This window comes from Alligator sinensis, unplaced genomic scaffold, assembly GCF_000455745.1.
Source record: "Alligator sinensis unplaced genomic scaffold, ASM45574v1 scaffold811_1, whole genome shotgun sequence".
NCBI lineage: Eukaryota > Metazoa > Chordata > Crocodylia > Alligatoridae > Alligator > Alligator sinensis.
In genome coordinates this window covers 231,043-253,068 of record NW_005842579.1, presented here as the reverse complement: position 1 = coordinate 253,068, position 22,026 = coordinate 231,043, and the positions used below count along the sequence as shown (strand labels likewise).

At 62.6% G+C, this 22,026-nt stretch overlaps 2 protein-coding genes across 4 annotated transcripts in view; one reads left to right on the top strand and one right to left on the bottom strand.

Moving 5' to 3' along the window:
- Positions 1–23: 23 nt before the first annotated feature.
- LRRC71 (leucine rich repeat containing 71) lies at positions 24–4,427 on the top strand. Of its 3 annotated transcripts, XM_025214353.1 has the most exons (15): positions 24–197; positions 279–392; positions 670–801; positions 1,345–1,420; positions 1,743–1,817; positions 2,046–2,114; positions 2,322–2,481; positions 2,573–2,656; positions 2,753–2,842; positions 2,958–3,059; positions 3,152–3,266; positions 3,417–3,505; positions 3,656–3,764; positions 3,961–4,085; positions 4,184–4,427. In XM_025214353.1, exons 1-15 carry the CDS (start codon positions 65–67, stop codon positions 4,298–4,300), a joined length of 1,590 nt encoding a protein of 529 aa, XP_025070138.1. In that variant the 5' UTR covers positions 24–64; the 3' UTR covers positions 4,301–4,427. The 3 variants fall into 3 exon arrangements, with proteins under 3 accessions (XP_025070138.1, XP_025070137.1, XP_025070139.1); XM_025214352.1 differs by having other exon boundaries at positions 2,753–3,059; positions 3,152–3,181; XM_025214354.1 differs by lacking the exon at positions 3,152–3,266 and having other exon boundaries at positions 2,753–3,059.
- Positions 4,421–22,026, bottom strand: part of ARHGEF11 (Rho guanine nucleotide exchange factor 11) — a 38,959-nt gene continuing 21,353 nt past the window's right edge. Inside the window, 36 exon segments of the mRNA XM_025214355.1 lie at positions 4,421–5,159; positions 5,288–5,441; positions 5,535–5,800; positions 6,215–6,307; positions 6,582–6,899; positions 7,116–7,361; positions 7,494–7,576; positions 7,690–7,794; positions 7,931–8,018; positions 8,336–8,503; positions 9,293–9,368; positions 9,460–9,638; positions 10,002–10,119; positions 10,329–10,454; positions 10,723–10,802; positions 11,255–11,401; positions 11,712–11,931; positions 11,972–11,999; positions 12,119–12,298; positions 12,409–12,535; positions 12,906–12,935; positions 14,001–14,097; positions 14,847–14,991; positions 15,597–15,620; positions 15,860–15,982; positions 16,105–16,201; positions 16,737–16,779; positions 17,385–17,483; positions 18,043–18,144; positions 18,825–18,899; positions 19,144–19,281; positions 20,205–20,281; positions 20,621–20,717; positions 21,235–21,354; positions 21,749–21,820; positions 21,972–22,019. Coding sequence (XP_025070140.1) covers positions 5,140–5,159; positions 5,288–5,441; positions 5,535–5,800; positions 6,215–6,307; positions 6,582–6,899; positions 7,116–7,361; positions 7,494–7,576; positions 7,690–7,794; positions 7,931–8,018; positions 8,336–8,503; positions 9,293–9,368; positions 9,460–9,638; positions 10,002–10,119; positions 10,329–10,454; positions 10,723–10,802; positions 11,255–11,401; positions 11,712–11,931; positions 11,972–11,999; positions 12,119–12,298; positions 12,409–12,535; positions 12,906–12,935; positions 14,001–14,097; positions 14,847–14,991; positions 15,597–15,620; positions 15,860–15,982; positions 16,105–16,201; positions 16,737–16,779; positions 17,385–17,483; positions 18,043–18,144; positions 18,825–18,899; positions 19,144–19,281; positions 20,205–20,281; positions 20,621–20,717; positions 21,235–21,354; positions 21,749–21,820; positions 21,972–22,019 — 4,209 coding nt within the window. The 3' untranslated portion in view covers positions 4,421–5,139.

Genomic DNA, 22,026 nt, shown 5'->3' with positions numbered 1-22,026 from the left:
GTTCCCAGGGCTTGTTTGGGGGGGGGCAGAAGGGTCACTGGGTTTTGGGGTGGGGGTGGGGCGCATGACCAGCGCGGTGCCGCGGCAGGGCCCAGGCGTGGGCGCCATGGGCAAGAAGAGCGAGCGGGCGGCCAAGGAGCGGGCGGCCGCCATCGCCCTCGAGGAGGAGGCCAAGAGCGCGGCGCGGCACAGCGACGGTGCGGTCACGGGGCCGGGGTGATGCCTGGACAGGGCTGGTGGGGTCAAGGGCAGGGGTAACATCCGTGCCCCCCCGGCAGAGGAGTACCAGTGCACGGGGCTGCTGGAGCAGGACTTCCCGGAGCTGTGCGCCCGCGCCGGGCTCACCTACATCCCCCGCGTCACCGTGCGCCCGCGCGCCGTCTCGCTGCCGGGTGAGTGGGGCAGGCTGGGCCAGGCTCCCTTCCCCCCCACCAGTGCTCTGCCCGCCTGCAGCTACACTGGGCGCTGGGGCTGGGGTCCGGGGGGCTCTCAGGGCTGGGAGCACTGTGGAGGACCTGGGGAGCAAGGCCGGGGGCAGAACGGGGCCTGGATCTGGGGCTGCTTTGGTGACGGGTCGAAGCCAAACTGGCTCCCAGAGAAGTGGAGGGTCCCAGAGGAGGCTGGCTGCCGCGGTGCTGGATCCAGCTCTGCCTCCGTTCCACCCTGCAGAGGAGCCAGAGGCCACGGAGGGCCAGGCCAGCGCCACCCACATCCAGAGCAAGTACGCTTACTTCCGGCCCCGCATCCAGACCGAGCTGGAGCTGGACGACCCCAAGAGCGTCCGCGAGGTCTTCATGCGAGGTGAGCGGGCTGCTCAGGGGTGCTGGGAATGCTACGTGCTCTAGCTCTAGCCCTGGGCCGTGCTGCTGGGAACTGGCTGGAAGCTCCCTGATGCTGTGGCAGGAGTGCATGGGGCTGGCACAGGGATGGGGAGCCCCAACACTGTCCCCGCCACGGACCTGGGGCTTCAGCCGTTTCAGCTGCTGCTCCAGGCTGCACCGGGCTGGGTGGTCTCTGTGCCTTGCTGTCCCCAGGCTCCTGGGCTGTGTGACCGCAGCATCCAGGTGTTGAATGAGGCTGGCATCAGGAGCCTCCGTGGCCTGCACTGGACAGGCTCTTAGCACATAAGAGCTGCCAGATACTGGGTCAGACCATAGGTCTGTCTTGCCCAGTCGCCCCTCAATAGCTCCAAGCAGGTATCCACCTGCTTTTGAACTTGGTTAAGCCCTCAGCTTCCACGTTCCCAGCCCAGGTGGTGGGTACTGGCGGTGGGTGGATGGAGGCAGCGGCAGCCTGACTGCTGCCCACCTCCCATGACCTGTAGCCTTGTTCTGCCTCCGGCAGGTTGGAAGATTGAAGACAAGATGCTGGGCATCTTCAGCAAGTGCCTGCCTGCCCTGGGCAACCTGCAAGCTCTGCAGTGAGTGCATTGAGGGGCACGAGCTGTGAGGCAGGGCCCCGAGATGTGCCCCTGGCACCAGGTCTGGCTTAGCAGAGACCTGGCCTGGCCCAGGGGTTGTGGGCGTGACAGTCAGACTGGGCCCCTCTTCCAGCACATGGGGCTGGGAGGGGAGCTGAGGTGGGTGATCAGTAGGGCAGGGAGCTAGGAGACCTGGCTTGCCCCTGCCTTATCTGGGGTGAGTCTCCACCTCGCTGGCTGCCTCAGTTTGCCTCACTAAGGCTAGCATCACTGGACTGGTTGCCTCATAGGTTTAACATGGCTGCTGTGCCTCCCTCTGCAGCCTCTGGAAAGTTGGCCTGACGGACCTCTTGCTGTCGTCTCTTGTTAGCATCCTTCCCAGCTGCCCCAACCTCAAGTGAGTGCAAGGCAGGCACCGGGCGGGGGTCTTCATGGAAGGCAATGAACCTCTCACTAATTACCAGGACAAACCAAAGGGTTATGGTGCTGTAGCCTGCAGCTCTTGGCACCCGAGGGCTCTGACGGGCCCAGGGGATAGCTGGTCCCTCCATCCCTGGAAGCTCACAGTGGGGGCAGCTCATCACCGAGGTGGCCACAGTCTGGGCAGCTTCTGTTCTCCCTGCAGGACCCTGTCTCTGGAAGGGAACCCACTGCCTGAGGGCTCCTTCTACAAACTGATCCCCGAGGACAGCACGTGAGGCCGGGACAGGATTGGGGGAGGGCATGGGCTGGACCCTGTGGGGCCTTGGCCCCTGGGGTCCTGCGGGGTTGTCCCAGGATGGGGGTCACGCCCCTTTTTCCCCTTCCCCATACCTACTGAGATATGGAGTTACAAGGAAACCCCCCGTACTAGGCTGGGCTGGGGGAGCAGGGCTGATGGCACTCCCACCCGATCCCGCAGGCTTGCACACCTGTCGCTGCGCAACAACAGCATTGACGACGCAGCCGCCTGGCAGCTGGGCCAGGCGCTGTCCACCCTGACGGCTGCCAACCGCAGCCTGGTCTCGCTCACCCTCAGCTTCAACCATATCGGGGACGTGGGGGCCGACCACATCGCCCAGGTGAGGGGTTTGGCGGGGTGAGGGGGTAAGGCCAGGTCTGCTGGGGGCATGGGCTCTTGCAGGCTGACACCCTCCATCCTCGTCCATCCAGGGCTTGCGGCTCAATCGCTCGCTGCTGTCCCTGTCACTGGCGCACAACCGGATCGGGGACGAGGGCGCAGCCAGGCTCGCTGAAGTGAGTCCAGCAGTGGGCATCTCGATCTCCTGCTGCCTCCCTGCCTTGCAGCACTGGGGGTGGGTTTCAGGCCTGATTGCCTTTATTCTGTGCCAGGTGCTGGGGCCATTTGCCCTGACACACACTGAGGTGGTGGAGAGGAGACGGCTTCTGCTGGAGAAGGAGTCCCAGGAGCGCTCCCGGGTGGTGAGGATGCTGCCAGGCCCCTGGTGCCAGCAGGTCGTTTGGGCCTGCCCCATGGGTCGGCGTGTGGGGGGCAGTCCAGCGCTCCACCCTGAAACCTTCTCTTCCCTCCTTGAAGCGACACGAGGTCAAAGCCGACCGCCCCTCCAGCCTGGTCAGCAACACGACCATCGACAAGCTGCAGCCCACCAAGCAGGGCAAGAACATGGCCAAGAAGAAAGTGAGGATGGGCACAGGGTGGGGGGGGAGAACAAGACAGGGCACAGCCCCCAGCCTGCCGGCCCCCCGCTACAGGCTGTGCCCTTGTTCCAGGAGCCGCAGAAGAAGGAGGAGCGGGGGCAGGTGGGCAGCCCCAGCCTTGGTGGGGTCCCAAGTGGCCCAGCCTTCACGCCAGCCAAAAAGGAAGACGTGAAGCAGGCCAAGAAGAGTAGGAATCGTGCGGGGGAAGCTTGGGCCGTGGCTCTCAACCCCTTGGGAGAGCACAGGGTGGGGGGTCTGTAACCCCCTGCCGCCAGCCTGGTGTGTAGGGGGGGCTTGGCTGGGTGCCCACGTGGCAATGGGCCGCATCTCCTTGCAGCGCTCACCACCCCGGAGCAGAAGATCATGCGTGGGAAAGGTGCCAAATCTGGCAACAAGGAGAAGCGCAACCAGCCGCTGGAGCCGGAGGTGAGTGGGCCCTGCCCAGCCTGACACCGTGGTCCTGGCCTCCCTCCTCAGCCTGGGACAGACCCAGTCCAGGCCTGGGGGCGTTAGGAGCTGGGCAGAGCAGAGGGCACTGCCGCTATGGCCCCATGACCTGCTTCCTGCTGCACCCAGGTGCCAGAGCTCACCGAGATCATGAACCCACTGCTGGAGCAGGCTGAGCACCGCGAGGGGAAGGTTTTCCTGCCGGGCAACCACGTGCTCATCAACCTCAACCTCACCCGTGAGTCCTGGGGGTACGGGGCCCAGCTAGCTGCGTCCCCCCATCAAGCAGCCTGTGTGGAGTAGGGTGGGGGGTCCCAGCTGGGAGCTGGGACCCGTCCTGGGCCAGGCTCTTTCCTTGTACTGGGGGATCTACAACCCCCAGCTCCTTCTGGGGTGCCTGCCAGACCCTGACCACCACCTCCCCAACTACCCAGGCAACCAGATCACGGAGCAGGGCCTGCGAGCCTTCCTGGCTGCCGTGGAAAGCCAGCAGCAGCAGTGGAGCAAGGCTGGCGCGGGAGCCAAGGGGCAGACAGGGCTGCTCCGCCTGTCTCTGGGGGTAAGTCCTGCCCTGTGCTGCATGGGCACTACCTCCGGGCCTGGTGCCCCCAAGGCCAGAAGCTGCAGCACCCCCCCCCGCTTCTGTCGCCCTCGCAGAAGAACCACTTCCCAGCCGAGAGTGAGACCTTTGCCCGCATCCAGGAACTCATGCTGCCGCGCGACCCCCTCGCCAAGCAAGGCCCCAAGGATGAGGAGCAGTCTGTGCCCACATAGGGGAGGCGCCGGCAGCCCCAGGACTGTCCCCAGGCTGCCCCGTGGGGGACCTGCAGGAGGAAGAACCACGCGCGAAAGAACAACTCGCTTTGCTCTTTTCTTTAAAAAAAAAAATTCTTTACCATCGAAAGGAGGAAAATCCAACAGATTATACACCCTGCGCCGGCCCCCGCACCGCAAACAGGGGGAGGGAGCACAGCAAGACCATGCAGAAGCTGATGGCAATGTGGAGGGCACAGGGCACTTCCCGCCAGCTCTGCATCCCCTGACCCAGGGCCTGGCAGGGGCAGCAGGGCCAACCCTCACCCCGGGTTGTTCAGGGGGTGCACAGGGCTCTGCTACCCCCCAACACAGGGCAAAGGATGGGGAAGGGGGCAGCATCTGCCTGCGCTGCGGTTCCGGGCACATCTAGTGGTGGGTGTTGCGGCCGCGCGGTGCCCAGACGGGGAGGGGGCAACGGTGCCGGCCTTGGTGGGGGGGCATGGTGCTATTTACAAGAACCCAATGCACATACATACATACATACATATTTATATCCAACAGCGGGGGGTAGGGGCCGGACGCCATGGGGCCTCAGCACGGGGACAAGAACAAAGTGCATTTCCAGGCTGCCCCCAACCTGCCCCGGCAGTGGCCGCAGTCCCAAGATGCGGCAGAGGGGGGCACAGACAGTCTGGGAGGGGGGCGGTGGGCAGCATGCGGGGGAGAGGGGGGCAGGGAGGCGCCCCTGACCCCCGGTTCCAGTTCTCTGAGCTCCCCGCTCTGGCTCCCCCTGCCGCCGCATAGCCCCCGGGGGGTGGGGGCAGCTCCAGCTCCTGAGCGTCCCGCTCAAGGGGGTCTCACCGAGGGTCCTCGCAGCCTGGAACACACATGGGGAGTGGGGTAGGGCAGTGGCACCATCCCCAGGGGAAACTAAGGCACGGGGGGGAGGGGGGAGGGCTCGGCTAAAGTCCCCCCAGCAGGTGTTTTCCACCAGCCCCTGTTTACCTGGCTCGCTGGCTGGTGGGCTCCTCCCTACAGGGCTGGGGGGACACTCTGGCCATGTGTCCACCTCCGGTGCAGCAGCCCCCACGGGTGTGGCGTCAGCTGATGAACCCTGCCCCAGCGACTGCAACAGCTCCTGGTGGGCTGCCTCCACGTCCTACGTAGGGTGGGAGGGGGGCATGAGCAGGGGGCAGCCCATGTCCCCCCACCTCCTTCCCAAGGACCCCCTGCCCCAGCCCGTAGCACTCGCCTTCAGCTGCCCCAGCTTCAGTGTGAGCTGCTCGATGACCTGGAAGATCAGGTCCACGTCCCGGATAGCCAGGCCGGGCGCGGGTGGCTCTGGGGGCCCCTCCAGGCTGCCGGGACAGGGCCCTGTCTCCTTCCTCCTGGAGGCTGGGGAGTGGGTGCAGGGGGGTGCCGAGGGGCTGATGGGCGGTGCCGAGGGGCTGATGGGCGGCGTGGGGTGCTCGGGCTCTGTGGAGGACTCAGCCGGCATGCTGACGTAGAAGTAGTTGCCTGCAGCATGGGATGGGGGGAGCAAAGTTGCCCTTAGCTGGGCAGGTGGTAACAGCGGGGCACCATGCCATGCTCTAAGCATCACCCCTGAGAAGGGGCAAAGGAGGGACCTGCTCAGAATCGGGGGCCAACTCCAAACCCCTGGATCCTGCTGGGGATTGGGACCTTAGCAGGCACTGTGCCATGCTCTGAGCATCACCCGACAGAGGGGCATGGAAGCAACCTGCTCAGAATCGGGGCCCGACCCCAAACCCCTGGATGTTGCCAGGGATTGGGACCTTAGCACCGAGCCTGTGGGTGCCTACTGTGCACAGGGCTCCGGAGAGACGGGCTCATGGTTCTGGAGAGCTGGAAACAGCGCCCAGGGGCAGGATAGGGATCATTCCCAACCCCTGCCCCCAAAAATGGCATTACCATCTACATTAGCTCCTCCTCCTTCCTGCAATGCAGTTTCTGATTGGTTGCCGCCTGGCAGGAGCATGGCTGGGTTAGTGCCCTCCACCTCAGCTGTGCAAAGACACCAGGAAAAGAAGTGGGGAAAAAGAGAGAGGGAAGGGGGGGAAGGGGGTTGGGAAGTGATGGACGGGTGCAAGGAGCAAAAGCCCAGTCACCAGCCGTGCCCAGAGAGATGGAGGGAGGTTTGCAAACAGCCCCAGAGCCCAGTTGCATGCGGGTCACCGTGATCAGCAGGTGCTGGGAGAGGAGACGAGAGAGTGCCGACCCTACCCCCAGCCCACCCTGGAGAGACTCCCCTGCACCCCAAGTCACCCTCCTGGCCTACCTTTGCGCACCACCTTGAGCCCGCTCTGCCCCTCGGCACCTGGGGACATCTCTGCCTCCTGCAGCCCCGCTGGGCACGTGTCCTCCGTGGCCCCTCCGTCCAGCCAGTCTCCGGGCTCAGGTCCTGTCTCACCACTCGCTGGGCAAATCTTGCCCTCCTGTCCTGTGGGCTCCACTGGAGGGTCCTGGCCAGGTAGTGCTGTATCCCAGGGCTGGACAGTGCCCCCGATGACCGAGGGTGTGGGCGTCAGGTCGTCCTCAGGCTCCAGGTCCCGGCAGGGTAGGAGGCTGCGCAGCAGCAGGTGCCGCAGGTTCTCCACTGCCAGGGGAGAGAGCACGAGCATGGGCAGGTTGGCTGGGACCTGAGCACCCAACCCGCCCCTTGCTGTGGACTGACACTGGTGCCACCACCAGGCCCCATAGATGGGAGCATTTGTGCCAGACTGAAAGGCTGGTCCCAGCCCTGCTGATGTCCCGTCCCACGCCAGCCCGCCCCGGATGCTGCACCAGGCCCAGTTCTGGCTGTGCAGCTCACCATCCGCCAGGGCCGACTCGGCCAGCCCCTTCCCAAGTGCCGGCTCTGGCAGGGCAAGGTGCATATCTGGCTCTGGCCGCTGCGGGTGAACATCGTCCGGCTCCACGGGGGGCAGGGCAGGCACAGGAACTGCAGGCAGTTCCTCCTCTTCCTCGCCTGCCCTGCCCTCACTGCCCTCTGCCTCGGGCTCCTCCTGCTGCACCAGGGGCTTCTCTTTGCCCAGGAAGTCGCCGGGGTTGTTGTCTGCTGAATGGGGCAAAAGGGAACAGAGTGGTGTGTTTGGGCACCATCCACACTGGTCCATGGTGCCCAGACCCAGGTTCCTTGGAGGGGCAGAACCTGCCCGCTGGGCCCCAGGCAGGGGACGAGGGGACTCACCTGAAGAGACCTCTTCCATCTCCGCTCCTGAGCTGCTGCATTGTGCCAGCAGCGGGGAGCCCTCGGCGTCCTGCAGCACCAGGCTGGCAGGGATGAGACAGGTTAGTGGGGGGGGCCCTTGGCACAAAGCTGGCCTGACCAGGCCCCCTCAGCATGCCGAGCGAGTCCCAGGAGTCTCAAGCAGGGTGATCCTCACCTGGATGGCGTTGGCCTGTGTGTGGGCTCCTGCGCCCGGGGCTTGGGGGGGAAGGTGGCATTCCTCATGGCACTCTGCACAGCCTCCTCCAGCAGCTCCATCCACCTGCCAGGCCCAGGGGAGAGCCTGTCATGCCCCTGGCATGGGTCAGGACAGCCCTTGCCCCTCAATCCCAACCTGCATCCCCACCAGCTCCCCCCTTCTCTTGCGCTGCCCCCCGTGGGTGCAGTCTGAGCCTTACGCGTTCTTCTCCGAGGACGTCAGTGCCACCAGCTCGTAGATCTGGGGCCCCAGCTCCGAGGTGCAGATGATGAAGAGGGCTCGCTTATCTGCAGCAAGAGGACATGCGGACGCTGCAGCAAGGGCCAGGCATCTTGCACGACCCCTGGATGCGGCCCCTCCCCGAGCCTGGCCTGGACCCAGGGCTGTCTGTTGTTCCCCTGGGACAGGCGCTGGGGGGCGCAGCTGATGAACAGTACAAACCCTTCCTTGGGGGATCTTATCGCCTTCCCCCTTCTCTGGCTGGTGTGTCCCCAGCCTGCAGGACTGGGCTGAAACTCCCACCCCCCAAGTCCACTGCCAGGGAGACAACCTGGCATATGCTGGGCATGGCTGGGTGCAGGCTGCCCCCCGGGGCTCCCGCTACCTGTGGCCACGGAGCGGATGAGCACCGAATTGAGCTTGAGGACGGGGCTGAAGGTTTGCTTGGTGTCGGCGGAGCCCAGTGCCGTCTTGCTGTGACACTTCAGCACCAGCTTCTCGTCCTGCTTCTGCAAAAGCACCAAGAGGTCTTCGAGCAGCAGCACATGCAGATCTGCATGGGGCGGGCAGAGAGAGAGGGTCCGGCTCAGAAGGTGTCTCCGGGCCGTGGCGCTGCCGATGCCCCACGTTTCTCCGGTCGCAGCCAGGGCTTCCCCTGGGAGGAGGCTGCTCTCCACCCAGCAGCTGGGGAAGGAGCCAGGCTGCGCCCCCCTCCACCCTGCCGATACCAAGCTGGGACTAGCGACCTCCCTTCAGCCCCCGACTCTCTGTGGATGTCAAAAGGGCTGTTGTCCTGACCCCCTTTTGTCTCTTTTACCCACCCCAGTCGACCAGACTCCTCTCTGGGGGCAACACGGGCTCAGCCTCACATGCAAGGGACCTCCCCAGGCCCTGGAGATGCAACCCTTGCCTGCCTCATGCTCGGCAGAGGGGCAGCTCCTTGCTGCAGCCCCGAGCCCCCAGGGCCAGTCTACAGAGCCTGGAATTGGGGCGTCTGTAGAGCAGTGGTGCATAGTGGATAAAAGCCTCCTGACACCAGCTGCGAAAGGAGCTGCCTCTGCCCTCAAGCTCAGGCTGCAGGGAGCTGGGCTCTAATGAGGGTCAGGGGAATCAGAGGGCCATGGATCTCAGGCAGGGTTGGACTGCAGGCCCCGTTTTGGGCTGGCTGCAGAGACGAGCCCCCACAAATGGGCAGGAGGGAAAACTTCCTCTCTGTCATACCTGTGGCTCTTTCCCCATGCTCCCCCTTTCCTTTGTCTCAGGGGCTCTGCAGGAGCCTGCATGGACCCAGGGGGATGGGGGCAGTGCTGGTCTGTGCTCCCGGCTGCGGGTGGGTACGTACCCACGGTCTTGTCCTTGCTGACACGCCAGCTCAGGGGCCCCTCGTGGATCATGCGGCGGGACGTGAGGTCCAGGTTCTGTGGGGGCAAGAGCCCATGCTCAGCTCTCCCCAGGGAGGGCAGGGTCAGAGCCAAGCCCATCCCATCCTGCCCCCATAGCGGGCGCTACCTTGAACTCGGCTGCCAGCGGGTTGCTGGTGCGTTCCAGCGAGGTGGCATCCAGGCGCTTCTGGTAGGCCTCCAGCCGATGCCGGTTCTCTGCCCGCTTCACCGCCTCGTTCACGTGTCGCAAGATCTCCCGGCACTGGTCCCGGGCACGGCTCAGCTTCTCGTGCTCTGGGGTCCCGCCTGGGGGTGAGGGGGTGGTCAGAAGGGGAGTGCATATGGCATGGTGGGGTTCAACACGCCCATACAATCAAATGGCTCCCAGAGCCAGGGCCTGGGATCAGGCCTGCACTTTGCCCTGCACCCAGCCTGGTCTGCGGCCCTGCAGCCAACAGGGGGGCTCCAGCTGCCCCTTGTACACCAAAGGCACTAGGATGCCCTCCTCTGCAATGGCTTTATAGACCCTATTTGTTCACCCCAGAGATGAGGCGGGACTTTGCCTCCCATAGCCCAGCCCCTGAAGGTCTCTCTGCCGGGATGTATTGAGCTAAGCAAGAAACCTGAGTGGGGCTCAGGCATCCCCCTGCCCTCCACGCCACCCCATACCCTCCGTGTGCTTGAGGACATTCTCCAACAGCAGCGGGTACTTGGTCAGACGCTGCATCTCAGAGATGATCAGGTCCTTGAGCTGCAGCCGGCGGCACTGTGGGTTGCTCTCGGCTTCCTGGGGCAGGGCAAAGAGGCAGTCAGAGGAAGCAGGACTCCCGGGGAAGCAGGGAGACGGCAGGCACACCAAGTCAGGAGGGGGTAGATGCTCTGTGCTGGCAGCCCTTGGTCTGGGTGATGTGTTTGTGTGTACATGTTACACTGGGCTTCTTCCATGAGAACTGGTGTGTGTGAGAGAAACCGCTCGGGGAGGTGGGGAGGAGATACCTGCATGAAGATCTGGAAGCGGGTCTCCTTGCGCTGCTTGGTTTTGATAAGCTCCAGGGCGATGGACTGGTAGGCGCAGAAGTCGGCTGCGACCTGCTGGATTTCCTCGCGTGCTGGCCCATCGAACTGCGGAGGGGGATGGAGTGGGTTCAGGCACCTGTTGTGTCATTGTGGCTCCAGATGTGGGACATACAGCAGCGCGGGGGGAACAGACAGCTGTGAGGCCACCGCTCCCTCCAAGAGCTCATCACTCTTGTTGTCCATAGCCACATGAATGCCCAACTCAGTCTCGCTGACAAACAAACACCCCTGCCTGCAGGCTGAAAGGTGCCCCGTTTCCCGCACCCTTTCTACCCTGGGGCCAGAAGCCTGTTGCCCTTACTGCCCAGCTCACCCGGGACAGCATGAGGTCCCCGATCTCTTTGATGATTGGTCCTTCTTCCCGCAGCTTCTTCATGGACTCACAGAGCGAATCTGGACAGGAGGGGATTGGAGCAGCACGTTACCAGGGAGCAGGGCAGGCGACGCTGCCAAGGGAAAGGCCTCTCTGCTTCTAGGGCTCCAAATGCCCCTTGTAGATCCAGGGCACCGGGGTCACGTCCCCACCATGAGGTTATAGAGCCTGCATTACTTGTGGCTTCTCCACCACACTCCTGCAACCTCCTCCCCCTACCCTATCAGACCCTGGGGCCTGTGGGCCCTCGGCTTAGTGACTGGTGGATGGCCTTGGGGCAGGATCATTCATGCAATGAGCTGCTTCCAGCCTCAGCTTCTGGAGGAGCTGGGGGTGGGGAAGGGAATGAGAAAGCCAAGGCAGCAGCCAAGGTGCTGCAACGTGACCCTTGGGCCCCATGCTCCACCTACACTGCTGCTCCCCACATGCCCCTAGGGTGCCTGGCAGGGAGCCCAGGTGCGCAGGGTCTTACTGTGGATTTCGATGAGGTCTGGGAGGTTGGGGAAGAGCAGTGCCAGCTCCTCCCGTGACAACAGGCTCTCCTTCTTCAGCCGCTGGTAGAAGAGGACATCCAGGACCCGGAGGATGCGCAGGTGAGACGCCTCTGTGGCAAAGAGCTCTGTTCCGGGGGTGGGAGAAAGAAGGGGTCAGGCACGAGCCAGTGCTTCAGGCTCCCCTGGGGACTCTTCCTGGCCTACAGCAAACTGCCCCCTCGGCTATGCAAAATGGTGGTCAGACCCTGCCCCTACGGCTGCAATTTCCAGCCCGACTTTCCCCCGTGCCTTGTCCTATTTGCCTGCTTGTGGTTCCCCCACCTGATCCATCTGCCACACACCCTCCTGGCCAAACAGCCCCTTGCAGCCAGCTTGGTGTTCCCCCAGGGCAGCCTCTGGGCCTCGGGGTCCCGCCGGGTGCCGAGGACTCCTCACCATTGATCACCTCCTGCCGGTCGATCTCTTTCTGTGTCAGGTAGGCTGTGACCTCCCGCCCCATCGTATGCTGCCAGTTCTGTGTGTCCGGCTCGGGCTCCAGGTCTGAGAGCTGGCCCAGATCATCCTCGAGGAGGTGGGGCAGGAAGGAGTCCGTGCCAAAGCCCAGGTTGGGGGACTCGATACTCCTGGGAGGACGGCAGAGGGGGTCAGCCCCTGGCTTGGGCCCAGAGCCCTGCCCTGGCCACAGGCAACAGCACTCAGGTAGGTGTGGGGTTTTCCAGTGATCTGAGAAGAGACAGGAGTGGCTTGACGTTGGCTGACATACTGTACTGCATAGCACAGCCAGGGGCTCCCTGAGGGAGCCACACATCACATGGGCCCCCATCTCACCCGTGGGCTCCTACCTCGTCGACAAGCTGGAGGCGGAAGATGAGGCTGACTGATGTAGCCGTGTTGCCTCTGCCGCCGCGTCCATGTCCACGTCGCTCCGGGAACGAGGCACATTCTCAGCCTTGCGTGATTTCTTCATCTCCTCCCGGCCCTTCAGGCTCTCCGAGCGGCCCAGCTTCACTTCCAACCTAGAGCTGCATCGGAGAAGCGAGTCGAGCTCATCCAGGTGGCAGGAACTCAGGGGCACCCGAAGCCAGTGCATGGCCACGCTGCACCCCGCGGCCGCAGCACCAAGCCTCACTACCTGTCGGTTTCCAGCAGGTCCTCGGGGAAGCTGCCAGTGGAGAGGCGCTGCGTGCCGGGCTCCTGTGACTCGTAATGCTGGTTGTTCTCAAAGTGCTGGATGATGTTCCTCACATTGCCGGGTTTGACTGGAGGGACACAGGGACCCTCAGGACACCAGACTCATGAACCCCTTCGCATGCTGCAGTTCAGCCCCTCTGACAGCTACACCAGGGTGGGGGAAGGCCCCCCTGTTTGGTCTGAAGCCAGCTGAAGCTGGGGGTGCTTTTGGGGTTCAGGGTAGCACTGCAGCTCCCCTCCCCCAAAACAGCAACCCCACCCTTCCCCCATGCTTCCCCCTGCAGAGCCAGGAGCTGAACCTGGGGCCCTGCCACGCTGCCTGTCCCGGTGCCCACCCCATGGTCAGAGCCCTCAAGGGAAGGGCCCTGCTGATACAGCAACAGAGGAAAGGAATCGAAATGAGGCGAAATGCAACGTAAAATAAAAGAGGCCTTTTACCTTCAACAGGGGACAAGGGGACATGAAATGCTGAAAGGAAAAAACAATGAGATGTCAAGTCGGCCCGGTGCTCTGGCAACTGAAGAGGAGGGTGCAGGCTGTGGCATGAGAACGCAAAGGAGATGGAGGGAGAGCAGCAATGGGGGACACACATGCTTCCCCCCCACCCCAGGGACCTGCCATCTGGGCAGCCTGGCAGCTGCAGGTGGCACTGGACACTGACACACGTCTCAGGGGCTGTCTTATCCCAGTCTCCAATTTCTGTGCAAAAGCAACCATGCCTTCGCATACAACCTGCTTGGTTTTATCTAAGACCACCCCCAGAGGTACACTCCTGCCCCAGCCTCCTCCTTCCCACTGGTCTTGGTGGTCACAGGCATTGGAGACCAGGAGCCTCCCAGCTGATGCTGCACAGAGCAGAGGGATCCAGTGCTGGTGCCAGGCCCCGGCTCAGTAGGGAGGAGCAAGACTGCAGCTGGGCTTGCAGAACTTGGCACTGGCTGCAGACACTGTGCTCCTGGGGGGGGGGGGGGGGGGGGGGGCGGGGGGGGGCATGGTTCGGGGGAGAGCATGTGACTGAATTCAGGTGAAGAGGAGTGCAGGTGAGGGAGAAATCGTGCATCTGTCCTGGCTGGGAAGCCTGAAGGGTTTTGCTGCAGCCTCCAGTAAGCGGGGAAAGACTGAAGGCAGGTGGAGAGGCCTTGGGCAGATGTGGGCTCTGCAATGGGGAGGTCTGGGACCCCGCCTCACAGCACAGACAGACTCCAGACCCAGGAACTTTGGGTTACAGAGATCAATGCCTGCAGTGGCACGCATCACTCCGAGATCAGCACAAGGCCCCAGCTAGACGCGGGGCTTGCACTGCAGCTGGACCCCAACACGGACAAGGCCTTGGACTCCCAAACCTGGATCCACTTGCAGCCAGGTGGCAAGAGGGACAGCCCTGAGCCGAGGGGCTGCACTGGCTCCAGAAGTGGGACACCCTGCCAAAGGCCACCGGCGAGGAAGCAACTCCCAAGGAGAACATGGCTGCCCCACGGACCTTCCTGCAGGTCCCCCCTGCCCCCCAAGCTGCCCCATGGCCCCTGCACTCACTGCTCTGGGAGGAGCTCTTGGGCTTCCCAATGTACTTGAGGATGGGGTTGCGCTTCTTGTCCTCCATCGTGTCCTTGTCCTTCTTCGTGCCACTGCTCTGCTGACACATGAGGCAGGCATTAGAGCAGCATCGGCCAGCATCCAGGGCCAGGCCAGAGCCCAGGTCCACTCCCTAGCCCATGATGTACTACTGACTCACTCCACAGCCCCAGGCAACTCACTAATGTGCTGCCATGTGCCCTGGGAACAAAATCTGCCACAAGGGGACAGGAAAGGAAGACTAGCCAGTCCCACTCTGTCAGTCATGATGTTCCCCCTCCGGCATTAGGACAGGCCCTGGATGCTTGGGAACCTCAAGCTGCTAATATTTGAGCTAAAGGAGACTCTCCAGTTAGCTGTATAGGGCCTAGGATACACCATCCTGGTTCCACCCAGCAGGGGGCAGGAGTGCGCGTGCACACTCCCCCAGTTCTCATGGAAGAAGCCCAGTGTAACATGTACACACACACACGTCACTACCCCCGAGCAGCGTCTTTACCCTCCAAGCTGGTTACACCACGGGGCTGCGTTCATGCCCTGCCTGTGGCTGGTAGGAGATCCCAGCCCACGTGCTAGGGAGCTGGGAAGAGTCTGAACTGGATCTTCCAGGAACAGAAGCCCCAAGAGATATCCTCCTCTCCAGGGTAGGACATCAGACCCTCAGCCAGAGCCTGACTGCTGCAAGGGGATGCCTGAGGGGTGCTCAGCCCCTGGCCCAGCTTGTATGTGCCAGGAGAGCTGGGGCTCAGGGAGACCACTGGAGAGCATCGCAATGAGCTGGGCCTGGGGAGATGGCGCCTCACCCACCTTCTTTGTCTTGGGGAAGAAGGGCAGCCACTTGTCCTTGTCTGGGAGGGCCTGGGACTTCTCACTGGTGCTGGCAGGACGAGGTTCTGACCCACGGATGCCTGCGTGGGTCACGTAGGTGCGGAGGGCAAAGGCCATGGGGGAACTGCAAGAGAAGGAGCCACATGCTGCAGCTTGGACCCAGGGCCATGCTCGCAGGGGGGCCATTGCCTGCACCATGGGGGTCAGCTGTGGCAGAGGATAGGGCCCGAGCAGTGCTGGATACAGGATTAGAGGCCCTGTTGGTGCAGCTATGCCCAGGCTGCTCGAGGGATGCTGTTTATAACCCCTGTCAAAAGCCACCCAAGGCTTTGTGCCTGCCAACAGGAGAGTCCTTGTAGACATGTCAAGGTGCTACAGGGTGAGCTGGGGCCTGGACCTGGCAGCTTCTGCCCGCACGAGCCAGTCGTACTCAGGTGAGCAGGTTCAGTATCAAGGGGGTCAAACATACAGCCAACTCTCCCACCAGGGAAGCAGGAAAGCACGTGGTCTGTTCTGCACTGTGTTGATGCCCCAGCAGGGCTCCAGCATGGGGGGGAGCAAAGTGATTCTGCTGCCAAATCTGGGGCACGTGGGGGGCTGCAGCCTTGGCAGGGAGGCTGGGACCCAGCGGTGGAAGCAGGTGGCTTTTGCCAGTGCCCCTGAGCACAGAAACCTCTGTGCTGCTCTGGCACGTCTGTGCACATGGTCACCGGCTCTGAAGCCACTCACCTCCTATCATCCTCGTACTTCGACCTGGGGTGAGAAGGAAGGACAGGGGGTGAGAAGAGGCGGCACCTGGGAACAAGCCTTTGTTGCCTGATCCAGCCCACCCCAGAGCGGGCACGTGGGAGCAGGTGGACTGCCCACCCCCCATCTCGTTCACACGCCCGCTTTCCCCCGAACCCAGGCCGACCGCAAATCCCAGTCCCACTCCACTCAGGGCCCAGACCCTGACCCCTGGGGATGTGGCCTGGCTGCCGCGGGGCACTCACAGGATGTCACCCAGCTGGGTGATCTGTTTCTCTGCCACCTGCCGCTCCCTCTGGGGGTCCCCGTCCAGGTCCATCAGGTCGTTCTCGCCGTACAGGCTCCCCAGCCCCATGGTGCGCTTTGTCCTGAGGACGGATGGGCGTAGGTCAGGGCTGAGAGCCTCTGCGATGCAGGCACTGGAGGGGGCATGGGATGCTGGGACAAGCTAGCCCCCAGGCAGCAGCAGGAGGGCGGGCAGCATGGTTACCTGTAGTCCTGGATCTGCTCTTGGATCTCAGGCATCACCGTGTCTTGGGCTTCGGACAGGGCGCTCCTGATGTCCTCCCCGTTTCGCAGGCGAGACTCTGCAGCCGGCAAGGGCAGGGAAGAGAGAGGTGAGCCCGTGACTTGCTATCCCTCGATGGTGTGGGGGGTGCAGAGATGGCCGGGTGCGACAGCTGCTCCAGGGAAGCACACAGCCTGCCACCAAGCCTGCTGACCAACCCCTGGGGTCTCAGCCCCTGCTGCACTGGGGACATTCAGTAGCTTGGAGCCATGGGCCGTCTCGCTCTGACTACGCAGCACTTGGCACCAGGGCTGAGTTAGGGCCCTTATTCACCACCCGCCCCCACCCCAAATGCGAACAGAAATGTCAGCCCCATTTACAGACCCTGATGGGTACAACTGAAATCACGTCCCCAGGTAAGTCACAGCACCTAGGCATCCTGCCACCTTATCTTAACACAAGACACTTCCCCTCTTGGGGGTGGGGGCAATAGAAAAGGGAGGGGGAGATATCTGCAAGACTTGCTGTGCAGATAGCCCACCTCCCAGTGCTGCACCAAAGGGGAAGCATAGCCAAGGAGCGTGCATCTTGCACACAGGCCAACAGACTCTCACCTATTTCCAGCAACAGCGAATCGGCCACCTTCACCCTCAGTGCCTGTGGAGTTTAAAAAAAAACCAAACCAGTCATGCGTCTGCTCATCTGGACCCCGTTGTTACTGAATCACAGTTACCCATGCAGCCAACAGGCAGCGCCTTCCACTGCTCGCATCTGCGACCGGGCAGGATCCTGCCCAAGCTACCCCCAGAGCCAGGCTGCGCCCAGGCCAGAGGGGATGAGCACCGGGGAACAGGATTTCAGAGCAAGCCCGTGCGACTGCCCCTCAGCAGGGAATTGGCTCAGAATTTCACCCATGAGGAACAGATCCCCATCAGCTACCGTCTCTGTTAAGCAGCCGGCTAAAAACCTTGGGTAGCTGGAAGAAACCCCAGGGGATGGGGACCCTGGCAAGCCTGGGTCACTCAGCCAAAGTGAGGTTGCTACCTGGGTCTTTGCCCAGAGACAGCAAGCTCAGTGACAGAAGCAGCTGCCACTTGTGTCAGCCCTTCCCATTGCTACCCATGCTATTCCCTTGCTGAAGCCTGTCTGCACAGTCCATGGGATGCTCAAGGCAGGACAACTCAGGGCCATTTCCAGGCTGCCCCTGCCTTCCCCCGCAGGAGGGGAGCTCCAGGCAGGCGTTGCTCAACTTCCACCCTCACCGCGTTCTTCTCCAAGAAGATGTTCCAGATATCTTTGCCCAGTGTGCGGGACTCCTTGAGGTTCATCTTCTGGCAGACGTCGGCGCACAAGTAGAAGAGCTGCGGGGCAGGAGGAGCAGGGCACAGACAAGAGTGAGGTGGGTTAGGAGGAAGGAAGGAGAAGCGCGCAGAGACCGTGGCAGGGGCTGGAGGGCTGTCGCGCTGGCACAGACATCCCACACTACGCTACCACCCTACCCCACCTGTGTGGCCCTGTGGACCCTCATGGCAGGCCAAGCACTGGCCCCACACTGGGAGGTCTCCACTGCTTAGCAGCAATGCAAACAAGTGTGCCCGGGGTTGCAGATGAGAGTAGTGTTGGCATCAATGCCCCCACCGTGGGCCACAAGGGAAGGGTGGGAAATGCACTGCCCTGCCTACCAAGCTGGGCCCCCAGCCCAGCGCTGCCATCAGCTGGAGTGGTCCCACCGTTTGGCCCCAAGGTGGGAATTCCCCTGCCCTGAACAGAGTAGTCCTCTGGGAAAGATCCAACCAGGAGTCACCCCCCAACCCACAACTATTGTTGTAGGGACCAGCAGGGCCATTGCTGCAACCTCCCATGACCTGGGGCAGGTCAGCAGCAGCCAGAGGGGCTGGCCAGGGTGGTCCCCTCTCTCACCAGGGGGCTGGGATCCGCCTGGGAGAAGATGTACCGCAGGAAAACCCCCAAGTGAGCCGGCCGGGATTTCAGCTTCCCCAGGTCCTGAAAGAGGCTGTCACACTGTGAGGGGAGGGGGAAGAGAAAGACACTTGAGCTGGCAAGAGGCCTGAGGCACACAGCCAGCCCCAGGAAGGGGCTCCCCTGCGTTGCAGCATGCCAAATCCCCAGCTTCTTCCTCCCTCTGCTGGTGATGCTGCTGCAGCTCAGAGCCCAGTGGGAGGCACTCCAGCCACAACCGTCCCAGCCTAGCCAACCCTGGGGTGATCGTAGCGGCTCTGCCTACCCTGGCCTGACATTGGGGCACTACCCAATGCAGATAAGGGCTATGGGGGAGTCAAGAACTCTCTTTCCTGATTGCAAGGCCTTGTATGAGATGGCAGCACACACAGAGTAATGTGCTGAGACGTGGCGGAGGCACCGGGGTCAACACAGAGGACAAGTGCATGAGGCAGCTGCCCTCGATCGCTAAACTGCCCCACCAGCTGGACAGCTGGCAGCGGTTAGCTGCAGCATGGCAGAGCTCAGCACAGGCTGGTTCCCCTAGCCAAGATGAGGCCCTGGTGTCTGTTGCCTCTGCTGCAGAGGCAACCACAGATCTCTGCTTGTGTCCGTGGGGCTGCCGGCAGGGCGCCTGACCACCAACATGGGGGGCAGGAGGTGGGATCTGCGAACACATTTCGCTACCCCTGAGCAGCCGCTGGGACAGAACATGGGGGTGGGAATGTCTCGGGAGCCGCTACCTCATTGTTGAAATAGCCCGGGTCATAATCCTCCTCAGGGCCAATGATGAGAGGCCGCAGTGTCCGGTCTGAGCCCTGGAGGAGACAGAAGCAGGATGGGACCAGGCAGTTGTTCCATTTGGTGGTCCAGAGGGGAGGGCATCTCACACCGCCACTCAGCATGGTGCCACCATGGGTCATGAGGGCCAGGCATGACCCAGAGGGCACAGAACGCCCTCCCCAGTCACCCAGCTCATCTCCGGCAGCTGGCCTGACCCAGGCCCACCTGGCAGAGCAGGAGAAGGGAGCGCGCTCCCCCGTGCCTCTGCCCTAGTCCCACCTGCTCTGTGGAGGGCGCGAAGGGCGTATCTGAGCCCTGGCGGCGGTGGTGCTGGAACATCTTGGAGGTGATGATGGGAGACGTGCGCGGGCTGTCGAGGCCGGGGTCGGACAGGACTGAGTTGCGGTTCAGGGAGATCTGCTCGGGATGAGAGCATCAAGGGGGTGACGGCGTGGTCAGGAAGGGGGCAGGTGCCGGAGGATGACTCAGATGGTCCAAAATGAAGGCCTCCCTGTCCTGCTCCCTGCCCCACTACTATTGCAGGACCCCTCCTCCAGACTGACCCAGTGTAAAAGTACCGGCATCAATTGGACAGACAGTCCAATTGGTGCCAACTCAGCTCCTGGACTATCTTCATTGCTGTCTCTCCACACTTGGGGGTTTCCCCCATGCCTCTGTGCCAGGCACCCTCTTTCAAACCTCCTTCCACCTCTACTCCCCCCATAAGCGGTGCCCAGCAGGCTTCGCCCTCTGGCCTCTGCTGCTTGCTGGGCTTGACTGCTCTGTAACCCCAGGGTGGAGTTTGGGGCCCCTTGCAAATGCCCAGACAAGAGTGAGGCTTTCCAATGCACCCAAATCACAGAGGACCTGCGCTGACTGGGGAAGCAGAGCTTGGCTCCTCTGAGAGCATGATGCTGAGAGGAGCCAGGGATGCAAGTCAGTAACTGAAGGCATCCCTGGGACATGGCAGTGATGCCACATGAGCACAAGGAGCCTGGGAAACTCTGAGTTGGAGCTATGCTCAGAGTTGTCCAGCACATCCAAGGGAAGAGAGGCAGAGCCAAAGCACCCAAATCCCCTCAGCTCTGCCCTGCAGAGCCAGGACCCAGCTGGCCCATCCTGGGGAGGCATTTCCAGGTCCATGAACTGCCCCCAGTTGCACCAATTCCAAAGGACACGTCCATTTTCCCAGGGTCCTGCTCCTCAGGGGACTGCCAGCCTCCACGCGAGGGCTGCATGTGTGTGCAGGGGAAACCAGGTTGGCTTACAAAACCCAAGGCACAAACTCAGAGACTTTAGCCACGGAGCTGTGACCCACCCCCTGGCAGCATGGCCCTCACCTCGCTCACCGAGGGGAACCGCTCCGTGCCGGAGTCCAAGCCACTGTCGCCATCCTGAGAGTCCAGGGAGAGGCGGCCTAGAAAGGAGACGACGCATGAGCAGAGGCAATGGAAGATGAGAGTTGGGTGCTTGAAGACTGGTGGAGACTAGAGAGCTGGGCTGACGGTAGGTGGCCTGGGCTCATACAACCCCAGCTGGACTCCAGCTCTGGACCCAAGGGGAGAAAGACAGGCTCCCACCATCAAGAAGCAGCTCTGGCTCATGAGAATCCTGGGTAGGGACTGGGACCCTGGACTCCTGAATCCACAGTCTCCCCTTCCTGCCTGCCTGGCCCTGACACCTGGGAGAAACACCAGTAGCCAGTGAGGGGATGCACACTATGGAGGCGGCAGCTGACACCCACCCAGGCACTCACCTTCTGTGACCTGGAGCCCCGCGGAGCCTGGGTCACTGCTCAGCCGTACACAGTCCTGCAGCGAGAGGACGCACTGGGTCATCCCATCGTTCCCGCCCTGCCGGTGGAGAAACAGAGGCAAAGTGGGTGGGCGCCACCCTTAATAGCAAAACCACTTCTCTGATTTCAGGCCCCTCGAGGGAAGGAAGCTGCACATAGCAAGCAGGGAGCAGACCCTGGCAGGGGCCCAGAGCATGGGTCACCACCCAAGAGAACAGCGCAGCCTGGCTGAACTGGTGCCCTCCTTCCTGCAGCCAGCCTGGCCTTCAGCCTAATACTCAGCCAGCTGCGATGCCCTCTGGAGACTTAATCGCAGGACCAGGAGAGGCATCTGGTCCTGCAGCTGTTCACAGGCAGCTCCTGAACCCATGGATACCACAGAACCAAGTCTCACCCACCCCAGGAGGCACAAAGCCAGCGACACCAAGAAGACCCCACAGGGAAAGCAGAGGGGATGGCGGGGGGCAGCAGCTGGGACCCTGGGGAGCAGTCCTGGCTCTGCTCCCACTTCAGCATGTACTGGGGGGGTTGAATGCAAAATCATAGTGCTCTGTCCATTGCCCGCCGCTGCCTACCACCAAGCTGCCAGTCTCCTGGAGGATCTTGAGCTGCAGCTGGCTGACCCGGCGGCGGGCGCCCTCGATCTGACCCTCCAGCCCGGTGGCTGGGCGCCGGCTGTACACCTCGCAGAAGCGCTGGGCAGGAGACAAAGAGGAGTGGGCCATGGACGCTTGAGGAGAGCGTGCGACCGCGCAGGCAGTGGGGAGCTCTGCTTGGTGGCCTGAGAGAGCTTCGCTGAGTGAGGGCATGGGGCTGGCAACAGTGGCAGGGTGGGGAGGAAGGAATTACAGCCCCATAGCCCACTGGCCACAAAAGCAGCCGCTTGCAGTGGCTCATCCTCCGAACCCCCAGCCAAGCCACAGACAGATGCAGGAGTGCGGGAGCGATGGCACAAATGTCCGATCAGGTGCAGCAGGCTGGGGATGGGGTTACAAGCAGAGATGGACCCCAAAGCTGGGCTGCGGCAAGCACAACATTGGAGGAGACACCCGCCCATCGCACCCGGGCCTTGGGGAAGTGCCATCGTACCTGTAACTCAGCCTCCTCCTGTCGCAGCATGTTCCGGAGGATCTGGGTTGCGTGCTTCTGGACCTCTGGGTCCTGCAATTCAGAACGGGCACCAGTCAAGTGGGACCAAGACAGGCGGAGCTCTGCTTTCCTCTTCCCATCCTCTCCTCTGCCAGGCCCACAGCAGGGTAGCACAGCAGGCTAGCAACACCCCCTTCCCGCTCCCTCCTTGGCCCGTGGTTACCTGCAGTGGCTTGGGTCCAGTGATGCGCTGGGGCGGAGGTAACGGCGGGGGCCGG